The 12017-nt window shown below is 36.4% G+C and overlaps 1 protein-coding gene across 3 annotated transcripts; it reads left to right on the forward strand.

The window, feature by feature from the left end:
- Nucleotides 1–6087: 6087 nt before the first annotated feature.
- Nucleotides 6088–9599, forward strand: LOC144449463 (vacuolar protein sorting-associated protein 37B-like). Of its 3 annotated transcripts, none has more exons than XM_078139998.1 (5): nt 6088–6202; nt 7280–7452; nt 7977–8148; nt 8476–8558; nt 8872–9599. In XM_078139998.1, the coding sequence occupies exons 2-5, from the start codon at nt 7309–7311 to the stop codon at nt 9178–9180; spliced, it is 708 nt and encodes a 235-aa protein (XP_077996124.1). In that variant the 5' UTR covers nt 6088–6202; nt 7280–7308; the 3' UTR covers nt 9181–9599. The 3 variants fall into 3 exon arrangements, with proteins under 3 accessions (XP_077996124.1, XP_077996126.1, XP_077996125.1); XM_078140000.1 differs by lacking the exon at nt 6088–6202 and adding an exon at nt 6339–6444; XM_078139999.1 differs by lacking the exon at nt 6088–6202 and adding an exon at nt 6353–6550.
- Nucleotides 9600–12017: the final 2418 nt, after the last annotated feature.

Consider the following 12017-nt stretch of genomic DNA (forward strand, 5'->3'; position numbering starts at 1 on the left):
TTTCATTACACCATCCGAGACATACCTGCTTCATTTTCATTACACCATCCGAGACATACCTGCTTCATTTTCATTACACCATCCGAGACATACCTGCTTCATTTTCATTACACCATCCGAGACATACCTGCTTCATTTTCATTACACCATCCGAGACATACCTGCTTCATTTTCATTACACCATCCGAGACATACCTGCTTCATTTTCGTTACACCATCCGAGACATACCTGCTTCATTTTCGTTACACCATCCGAGACATACCTACTTCATTTTCGTTACACCATCCGAGACATACCTGCTTCATTTTCATTACACCATCCAAGACATACCTGCTTCATTTTCGTTACACTATCCAAGATATACCTGCTTCATTTTCGTTACACCATCCGAGACATACCTGCTTCATTTTCATTACACCATCCAAGACATACCTGCTTCATTTTCGTTACACTATCCAAGATATACCTGCTTCATTTTCGTTACACCATCCGAGACATACCTGCTTCATTTTCGTTACACTATCCAAGATATACCTGCTTCATTTTCATTACACCATCCAAGACATACCTGCTTCATTTTCATTACACCATCCAAGACATACCTGCTTCATTTTCATGATATCATCCAAGACATACCTGCTTCATTTTCATTACACTATCCGAGACATACCTGCTTCATTTTCATTACACCATCCGAGACATACCTGCTTCATTTTCATTACACCATCCAAGACATACCTACTTCATTTTCTTTACACCATCCAAGACATACCTGCTTCATTTTCATTACACCATCCAAGACATACCTGCTTCATTTTCATTACACCATCCAAGACATGCTTCATTTTCATTACACCATCCGAGACATACCTTCTTCATTTTCATTACACCATCCGAGACATACCTGCTTCATTTTCATTACACCATCCAAGACATACCTGCTTCATTTTCATTACACCATCCAAGACATACCTGCTTCATTTTCATTACACCATCAAAGACATACCTGCTTCATTTTCTTTACACCATCCGAGACATACCTGCTTCATTTTCATTACACCATCCAAGACATACCTGCTTCATTTTCATTACACCATCCAAGACATACCTGCTTCATTTTCATTACACCATCCAAGACATACCCGCTTCATTTTGGTTGTGTTAGCGGAAAAATGTGCTCTAGCTTGCACGAATGAGAAAACACTAATGTTAGAACCTGGGATTGAAACCCTGGCCTTTAACAATTGTTCTCTTTATTTCTGTTTCAGAAGAAAACTGTATATGTACATGCAGATATCACAAACAGTCAGAAACGGACAAAGGTGATTATTCCTGTTTCATAAAACCATCAAAAAGGGTTGGTAATTAATCGGTCAGTTTTATCACACTACTTGACAAAAAAATCTTCGTCATAAATAATATTTTTCCACAAAAAATATTCATGTCTGGACAAAATATCCAGGTCAATCGGTCATGAAAATTTGAAAAATTGATTGTAATTGTTGAGTATCCAAAGACCAGAAAAGGTCAATTTTAGATTTGAATTTACTTTCAGCACTTCCATATCTCTGTCCTGAAAGATGAAATATGTTTCTGCACCATTGGAATAATATTGTATCCTTTAAATGACCTATGTTGGGTTAAGATTAAAATTAGTGTGCAACAAATAGTTGTCTGGCAGGGCTGGAGAAAAAAGTGGGTTGGTTCTGAACAATAGAATGATCCTGTGTAATCCTTAAGGCCCCAGTGATAAGCCAGAACTGACAGAAGACTCTAGGTTTAAGTAATAGCCTTCTAAAGACCCTGTACCAATTAAGATTAACTTAAGGGTGAGAAAAACAGTTGTCTGGCCAAGAAAAAAAAAGGTCGTCGGTCACGAAATAGTCGGTCACGAATGAAAGAGAGATCCTATCTAATCCGTACGGCTCCACTAATAAAATAGCGCTTGAATACGAGAACCTACGATTCAAACATTTATGCTTCAGATTGTCTTTATTTATTGCAAATTTAGGAGGGTGGTACCATGGCAAAATCCCTATTTAGTTATTTATATATATATATAGAATATTGATTAGCATACATGGTGTGATAGCTTGTGAATAATTGACCTGATTATAGAGTAGAAATCAAGGTCATCAAGAGACTAGACTAATGAGTAGTCGTTGGCTTTCAAATCTAGTGATTGGTATGATCGCGAGATTCGAAAGCCAACAATTACTGGGGGTAGTCTCTAGTTTAGTTCATTGGTATAGGATTGCTAGATTCTAAAGCCAACAGCTCTTTTAGTTCCTTGGTATTATCGCTAGATTTGAAAGCCAGTGACCAAGTCTCTACTCTAGTTCGTTAGTATAATCTCAATATTCAAAAGCCAATGACCAAAAGTCTCTAGTTTAGTTCATTGGTATGATCTCAAGATCCAAAAGCCAATGACCAAGTCTCTACTCTAGTTCATTGGTATGATCTCAAGATCCAAAAGCCAATAACCAAGTCTCTACTCTAGTTCGTTGATATGATCTCAATATTCAAAAGTCAGTGACCAAAAGTCTCTACTCTAGTTCGTTAGTATAATCTCAATATTCAAAAGCCAGAGCTATTATTGCATGTACATTTCGAACCAAATTGATCACAACTACTCAAGAGTTTTATGGATATGGATCAATAAATATATAGTGATTGATTTCATTACTCAGACTACTGTGCCAAAATTATGATTTGATTAATTAGATCACCAACATTCTTTATTATCTCTTTAATATTATTTTCTTATTGTTACTGTCAATTTGAAGAAATAAAAAAATATTGCTCACAAAATAAATGTCTTCTTTTCACGTGCAACGTTTATTTTTTTCCAGGACTTATTGCTGTTTATGTCACAGACATAAGAATATATGTTATCATGGTTACTTATTAGAAATGTAGATTGCTTTGAATAATTTGCCATGTGACTGATGGTGTCTGTGATGTAGATCTGTAATATTTTTGTTCAAAAATATGTATTTATTTATTTTTGTGTAGATTTCAGATAAAGTATGATATTATTCATGTGGTTATATTTGTCTATAACTAAAAAAAATTCAGCCAAGGTACGAAAGCTCGTAGAAGAACTGGTTGTCCCGTTTTCATATCTGTGTTGGGACATCACTATAGCAACGTTTACTTCCTGTCTATGCTCCATATATACATGCATACATACATACACACAAAAAAATAACTGTAAACTGTAAATGTGCTACAAAAACATACCAAAATCAAATTAATGTGTCGCTGAATTCCACAGATGGTGAATCGTTGTTGAAATAATTGTCATAAATTGTTACTTTATTGTTGTTGTGACAACATTGAGCTATTCATAAAGTTGAGGTCAGTGCTACAAATCATTACTGGGAGTTGTAATTTCCTTCATTGGGTCATTCCATTCTATGTGTAGGGGTAGTTAAGATAGATGTATATGTTACACATTCAGCGTAAATGCCTGATGCGCTATTCGACAAAATAAACTGGATACAATGAACAGTGTATACAGGTGTGCTGAAAAAAATGTCCAGGGAATGAAATTTGTATTTTTGAGATATTAGAATTTTTTTTTTTTCATTTGTGGGTGAAATTTTAATGTCATATCAAAGTCGAACTGTGCGAACCAGAAATAAAAGGATGTGAAAAACATGCTGATTGTCTTCCACTGTTTTTGTTTTGTCTGAGAGATGTTTACAGTTCTGTATACGCTTTGACTGGATATTAGTTATAGCCACCCTGTGACCTGAATGACAAACGAATCCCCTATCAGACCAATCTCACCTAACTGGTAAATACAGACCTCCTAAAAAACAGCCTCAGTAGAGCCAGAGGAAACAGTCCATCTGTAAATCACACAGTCGTAAATTCTACTTCAATACTTTGTGTATCTGCATGAGAAAGCATTGAGAGCAAAATGGATGGGAGGAAAAAATGGATGCGACCCCCACCTGAAAGATTACCTTAACTGTTGTAATACAAGAAAAAGGTACAACCTGGTCACCAATTTCGGTCAAAAAGTTGTCATATTTGGGGCTGTATTTTTGTATGTTGAATAAAGTGACCTTTGAAAAAAAAGACTGTGTTGGATAATTATGGCACCGTCCTTGAATAGAGAATGGTTTACGAGCTGAGGCAGTGTAGCTAGTACTGGAGTGTTTTATGGCTTTGCACCATGATTGTGCGGCTGCCCCCATTTGCTGCTGACAAATATGCCAAGCTAGGTCAGGACGCAATAAAACTTGCTAGGTACGCCAGTTCAGATACTTGGTTTTTTAATTCTCACAAAAATATTTCACATTTGTCTGTGTCATACGCACAGCTGAATGGTTCCGGGCTATGTTTTTTTTATTGCGTATTTTTAAACTAGCATCTCTCTCCCCCAAAAATTATTATTTCTAAAGGGCATAGTATCATGTATCAGATCTACTGTTTTTGTTCAAAAGTTAAATTTTAACTCGTATTTTGGTAATTAACATTCATATAACATGACATTTTAAAATTGTATTGTTTACCTATCAGGTTTTTTTTTTCACTGTATGAGCTTTGTCTAATTCTGATATCGCATTTGTAGCAGTTTATACAAAACTGATAAATTCAAGAATAAAATTGAATTTTGAAAATTTAAGCCATTCACATTTGGAACGATGCCAACAAACTTATTACACCCTGAAAACATGTCTCTCCTAAAATGCAACGATGGACTACCTGCAAAGATGATTTCAGATAAACCTTGGTGAAATATACTGTACACAAATGTTGACTTTGTATAATTATCATACAGAATAACAATAAGCAGCCATATGTCTGGGGGGTTTTTTACTCCAGAGGGCGCACTTTACAGTCTTCTCCTTGAGAACCAGCCAGAAGTCAAATTGAATTACCCACAAGTCATCCTGATTCATATGTGTACTTTCTTTGATGACAGTGGGCAAGGGATATTTTAGTAAATCGTTTTTATTTTCCATAAACTATAAATCTTCATAATAAAGGTTGTAGAAGTATGACTCTGTGTCAATTCATATAATCAGATTTATTGAAAATCAGACTACCAAGTCTCTAGGCTATATCTGATTATAGAATACATGCATAGATGTAAGTCTTATATATTTTAATATCTTATCTGATTAGAGAACTAGCAATATCAATGATATTTTTGATTAAATTATCGATTAAAAGTTACATATGGCAAACATGTCTGGACCCCCAATCCTCCTGATAAACGTGATAAAGATGCACAGTTAGCATAGTGGACACCAGAGGGCGTCCTTTAATTCAAGGTGGCGGACAGCATGCGCACATATCTGAACAGATCATCATATAATTTTTGCTGATGGATGAATGGAATGGTATTACTAAGTTTGCAGATATGTGTAATTTCATCGTATTATAAAGTAAGTTGCCTTTAAAGGTAAGTAAAAACAGGTATTAAGGCCTTGGTACGACAACACAAAAAGATTATAGTTTCAAAGTGATAAAGTGATGATGATGGTGATAATGAGGTGGTGGTGGTGGTGGTGGTGGTGGTGGTGGTGGTGATGATGATGATGATGATGATGATGATGATGATGATGATGAAAAGCAACGACGAACATTACAAAAGTTTCCCATAAGTGTGCGGTGTAAACAAATTGACTCCCGACATTTCACAAAAATAGTTACACTTATTAAAGAAACAAGAATGCCTCGATCAAAATTTTACAATAGTTAGGACATTGATCTTGGGAAAGTGATTATTATTAACAAGGGTTTATAACCAACTGACACTGACGTCGCTTGACAACGGCAGAAACGAAAAAAATATCGATTCGTGCGATGAGGGCATCGTGCTTTAATAGTACCTTTACTTTTTTTGTTCATATTTCCAACTTCCCGTAATTTTAAGTTACCACACAGAACAGATGGAAATTTGAAGAGTGTGTGTGCAGTTTTATTGAGAGTCATTTGACATTCTGAACGCCGGTCTGTTAATTTCTGCAGATTTCAAGAAAACGTATGGAAGTTTGTCTATAAAACATTGTGCGAAATTCAGACAGGCGCCCTCAAGCGTTTAAACATTTTGTCTCAAATCAAAATGGCGAAGTTTGACAACATACAGTGAGACCAGACGGGACTCAAAGTGAAACTTGTCGAGGACGATAGCTCGTTGTCCCACCACAGCTTTTAGCTGAGGAAGAATTTGTGGTAAAGGTAAGGAGTTTGTGGAGAAAAAGACCATGTGAAATTATCACTCAGATTAGCATTGGAAATATGAGGGCGGAATTCGTGCTATGGAGTATGTCTTTATGACTCACATCACATGTAAATTATAATGTGTGTACTGTCAATAACACATGACGATACACCCGTACACAAAACAGCAGTTTATTTATATAAATCGGAATACCTTTACTCGAGTTTTAGTGAATTTTGATACGTTAGTCTTGAGGAGTGTAGGTAGAAATAACTTTGTTTCATTTTTGGTGGTGCACCGAAAGTCCTGGATTTATAAACTGTTATTTTTGTCACGGGACATCGTACATTACCTGTCATAGTTTTGTAAGTTGTATACGATTTCAGTATTCAGTGTACTGTCAATATAGCTGTGATAACCATAGCTGGTGTCTATTAAGCCATGGTTATAGTATACTTAATATGTGTATTAACTCTCACGTCCTCGCATTATGACACGCCTCTACCATGGAACTTTTGAAGTATAGTTCCATGCCTCTACCAATCATACTTCCCCTCTCAATCAACATAACAACTCAGTCAACTAGTACTGTATTGTACTGTACAGATATAAAACAGTGAAGTGTTCTTGTAGGAGTCTAGGACTTTATTTATGAACACACCATGAGACCAGACTACATACTTCTTTCCAAAAAAACTAGACACTGTCAAATTACTGTACTAATATTCTGATAATACATGACATCTTTGGGTTTGTTTGGGTGACAATTTTTGAATTTGAAATTTCTTTTCAGCTCCTCATTCTTGTAGATGTGGAGAAGGCTTCAATCAAAGCCACGGATAGCCTCTAGACTATTGGTCTACTTGGAGACTCTCACCAGTCCTCGCGAGCATTGCTAAAAGAGCTATTTTGTATGTACCGATATCTACTGCATAATTATTGTACTTGAATGTCTTTGTACTGTGGGTCCTCGCTGACTACATAGCCCCGAAAATAATGCAGTGTTTGAGTTGCCTACTTCATTGCTTCACCAAAATGGAAAATATCAAAAATACATGTTTCTTACAAAATGTAACTCTATTTACCCCCCACAGGACTTAATTGAGGGATACATTGTGTCATCATGTATGGTAGTCAACAAGGGGGAGGAGGTGGAAGAGGAGGAACGTCTCAATTCCCATCTCTGTATGAAAAGAATGTAGAACAGCTGCAACGACTTCTACAGAATGAAGATGCTTTGATTGAGCTGATTAAAGAAAATGATGAGGTAAAGATATAATGTACTCTAGCTGAATGGTATAAAAATCCTCTGAAAGATTACAACTGCCAACATGGACGAACAGAACCTGTTACAAACAGGGAAAGTAGACAACTCAGAATTGGATTAATAACACTTGGCACAGCATGTTGGAAGTAGAGAGACTTGTGTTACTTTCCATTATTAGATAAGAACAGTTTTATGGCCACTTTACATAATAGTTCATGTTCACAAACAAATTTCCAGTTCACCTGGCATTTCATGTACACATAAAGAAGCCATAAAACTATTTTTATCAAACCATAGTGTGTAATATGAGTCTCTGCTATTCCAACATGCTGAGCGATGCCATGCCTATTACACGTCATGTCATGCCTATTACCTAGCATTCAAGGGGTTGACCGATGCATGAGGGCACCCTGTCACAGCGCACAGCGTACCTTAGACTACACTTGGTGTAATGTGGTAACATGTACATTTTATTTTAGTGTACGAACTGAATAATCACTATACAGTGTATGTCTCCCCCACAGGTTAGATCTGTGCAATTACAGAGAGAGACTCTGCTGGCCACAAACAGAAGTCTAGCTGAGCACAATCTATCTAGAGAACCTCGGTTAAAGAGTGCCAAAGCACGGCTTGCAAGTGGACATGCAGAGGCTGCTAGAATTAGAAGTCTATTTGAACGCAACAAACAACAGCTGGGTATGTATAATACTAGTAGTGAAGATGTGTATACACAAGTACTTGACGTCATGATTACCATGACAACCCTAATTTCGTCTTGACAGACACAAACATTATCAAGACTTAGCAATTAGGGCATTCATGATGTCATCACCAGATGTTTCCCATAAACCGTTGCAGGAAATCTGCAAAATGATTGAACACGTCAAGTGCAGAAAATCTTCTTTATATTGATTTCAAAAGTTGAGTAAGTTACCGAGGTGCTATTTTGCCACTCAATATCATATACAAGTTGATAGCAGTAATCAATACAAGTGTATTTTTTTCTGTTCCTTTCGTATCTAGAATCGATGGCCGCACAGAATTCACTAGATACCATTCTAGTAATGCTAAGATCTTCAGCAGGCAGCACTGAAGACGAGGCTGAGGTAAGTACCATACTTAATTTATACTCACCTAGCGGGGTGGGGGTGGGAGTGGGGGTTGGGGGAGTTGTACAGATTCTGAATAAAATAAGTGTAAACGACAAATTCCAAAGATAGTACAATTAGAATCATGATACCCGAATCAGGGGTTTTTGCACGAGTGCTTGCAGTGTTTTCTGCTGCACTTACACGAGCGTAGCGGGTGAAAGTCCAGGGACCGAGAACACTACACACACTCGTGCAAATACCCAGAGTACACCACACTTGTACTCGCACGTCATCAGGTTCTGTCATTGTACTTCTCTGTCTTTTTCAGACAATTGCTGATTATTTCCTAGAGGGCAATCTCTCAGGACAACTATTTCTGGAACAGTACATACCAAAAAGAAAAGAAGCACACATAAGGAGAATAAATGCAGAAAAGATGGCTGAAATACGAAGCAAGAAACAGTCCCAGCAACAGGTCTATCCACCGTCAGCACAAAGTTATACTCCTCTGTCACCAGGGGGCGCTAGTCACACCAGTGCACCCTATCCGGCAAGTAGCAGTGGTAGTGCGCCCTACCCGACAGACGGATATATGGCCATGCCAGCACCATTTGCAGCATCAGGATACCGGAATTAACGTTAAAATGAAATTGAAGAACATTTCCATGCTTTATTACATTTCATACAAGAAAACCTGGTAAAGGCTGTAGAAAGAATTAATGGAACTGACTCTGAGGTGCTTAGCACTAAAGTTAAGTGGGAAAAAAAATGACATGTGTGCATACATGTATAATATGGTATTGACAACAAAGGTTGTGACCTTTGACCAGTAACCTATCCCATGTATATAAATATGGCCAAGGTCAAATGCTGGACTTCCAGATCAAAAATGTAATATCAGTTTTAGTTGAGCAAAATATCAATTTAAATGTTTTATTTATGTTTTTGTTACTCACATTAACAAATGAAATTTATTGTTAGTGGTTTTTAAAAGTTGAAATATATAATATGAAGATATTCATTGCAACTGCAATAATTTTCATTTTTTATATCACAAGGAGATGAAATTCTTTCATTTTCTTTCAGAAGTGCTGCACTTTCATCTTCAGTATGTTATGAAAGACAGTGATGATGTTCAATCTATTGTGTTTGTTTGTTGTTTGGTTCCTCTAATGCCAATACTGATATAGTCTTTACACTGAGGGTGAGCCAAAGCTCAAACTGTCTTGTTATTACTTGTTTTTCAAGAATTGAAATAATACCATATTGCTTCTTGTCTCGGTTACCAAGACGGGAGTCTAGGGAAACCACATTCCAACCACTCCATGCTGGAAGTCATACTGTACATTTCTTCCAAGTCATGAAAAATGGGTTTACGAGGTTTGTTTATTGTAATTATTATATATATCAGTCACTTGAGAAGTGATAATCTGTCACAAAGGTACCTAAATCATTCAGCCGGCAATGTTGGACGTGAAGTATTCCCTGCATGCACTGCTCTAGGAGCTACTTCCTGTACGGGTGATTTGGGATTCAATTTCCCCAGGCTCTTGCTTGTGGAGGTCTTGTAGGCAGAGCTCCCAGCGGCAAGAGTCTAGGAAAACTGAGACTGTTAACTTCGTATAATGGTTTTCATTGGTCAGAAAAGAAGTTGTACAGTTCTGTGTTTATGAAAAATAAAATAGTTTTGATATAATGATGCTATGTCCAGACAGAAGAGTTTAGATATGAGATAATTGTCAATAACTGATAGAAAAATGTCATAACCTGTTGGTAATTGTTGATATCACCAATCAGAATGAGTCTATCAGCAAATTGATAAAGCAACCAATCAGGATGAGTCTTTCATCAGTTGTTAAAACAACAGAGGGGGACTGTTAAACAACCAGTCAGGAAGAGTCTATCAGCAATTGTGAAAACAACCAATTAGGATGAGTCTATCAGCAGTTGTTAGGACAATGCAGACTGTGATTAAACAACCAATCAGGGAGAGCCTATCAACAATTAGTGAGACAACCAATAAGGAAAACCTTCATATCAGCTGTGTATATATCGTCATAGTGACAGAGTATTGGAAGACCGACTAGTAGTGTAAATTTATGTATAGTTATTAAAAATGATAATTCATGATTCATAAGAATAATTCATATAATGTTATGATCCACAGTCTTTCTGTTAGTAAGTAATCAAAAATTTACTTGAATTCCATCGGTAGTGTACTGTGGGGGTTCCACATGAAAATTGTGTTGCACTGAGGTATGGAAGTAAGTACACCTGCTGACATCAGACCGTGGATGAATGGAACTTGTTATAAACAGGGAAAGTAAACAACTGAGTTGTATTAATAACACTTGGCTCAGTATGTTGAAAGTACTTATTTCATCATTTGATAAGAACAGTTTTATGGCCACTTTACATAATAGTTCACACTCACAAACAAATTTCCAGTTACCCTGACATTTCATGTACACATAAAGAGGCCATAAAACTGTTCTTATGAAACCATGGTATGTAATACAAGTCTCTGCTGTTCCAGCATGCTGTGCCAAGTGTTATTAATCCAATTCATTTGTTTACTGTCTCTGTTTGTAACAGGTTCTGTTCGTCTACAGTCTGTGGTTGGCAGTTACAACCTTACCATGTTTCCCACCTGTGTAACAAGGCTACCCAAACTGTAGCAATAACAGTTAACAATGTGTTTATCAAGGATAAACATGTAATGAGTTTGTGATGGTTAAAAAGGGTGTCCTTTCATTTTAAGTGTAGAAAATCATGAACTTAATTTTTCTTAAAGTGTCGTTACAACTGCCACCCATGCTATCGGTAACCAACCAAACTTGTGACAAACAGGGAAAGCAAACAAATGAAATGTATTAACCAGCACTTGGCACAGCATGGTGGAAAGTAGAGAGATGTAGTATATTTCACAGTTTCAATTTAGCATGTACATGAATTGTCAGAGAATTTGAAATTCGTTTGTGAATGTGAGCTATTAGGTAAAGTGGCCATAAAACTGTTCTCATTGAATGATGAAATGTACAACATGCCTCTGTACGTCCAACATATGTGCTAAGTCACCAGTGATGTTAACAATTCATGTAATATTTACCTACTGAGCACGAAGATGTGTATGCAGGAAAATTCATTTTTTCATTTCATTCAGTTTTATGTTGCTTAAAAGTGACCATATGGATGAGGATTGGGTATTAAAAATATTGGATTATTAATTTATTAAAAAATAATTTTATCATGGCTTCATACTTGAAAAATCAACATGAAACAACATTGATAGTCTGTTTGTAACTCAATAGTGCGAAACATAAAAATGTGTAAAAAGTATGTACAATAACAAACATTTTACACATTTTATTAATATTTTGCAATTTATTGAGTTACAAACAAGGACTTCACACATGTTGTTTCACCAAAATTGTTCAAGTAGGAAGCCATGATAAAATTGTTTTCTGAATTAAA

Source organism: Glandiceps talaboti, chromosome 18 (assembly GCF_964340395.1).
Source record: "Glandiceps talaboti chromosome 18, keGlaTala1.1, whole genome shotgun sequence".
In the NCBI taxonomy this organism is placed as follows: domain Eukaryota; kingdom Metazoa; phylum Hemichordata; class Enteropneusta; family Spengelidae; genus Glandiceps; species Glandiceps talaboti.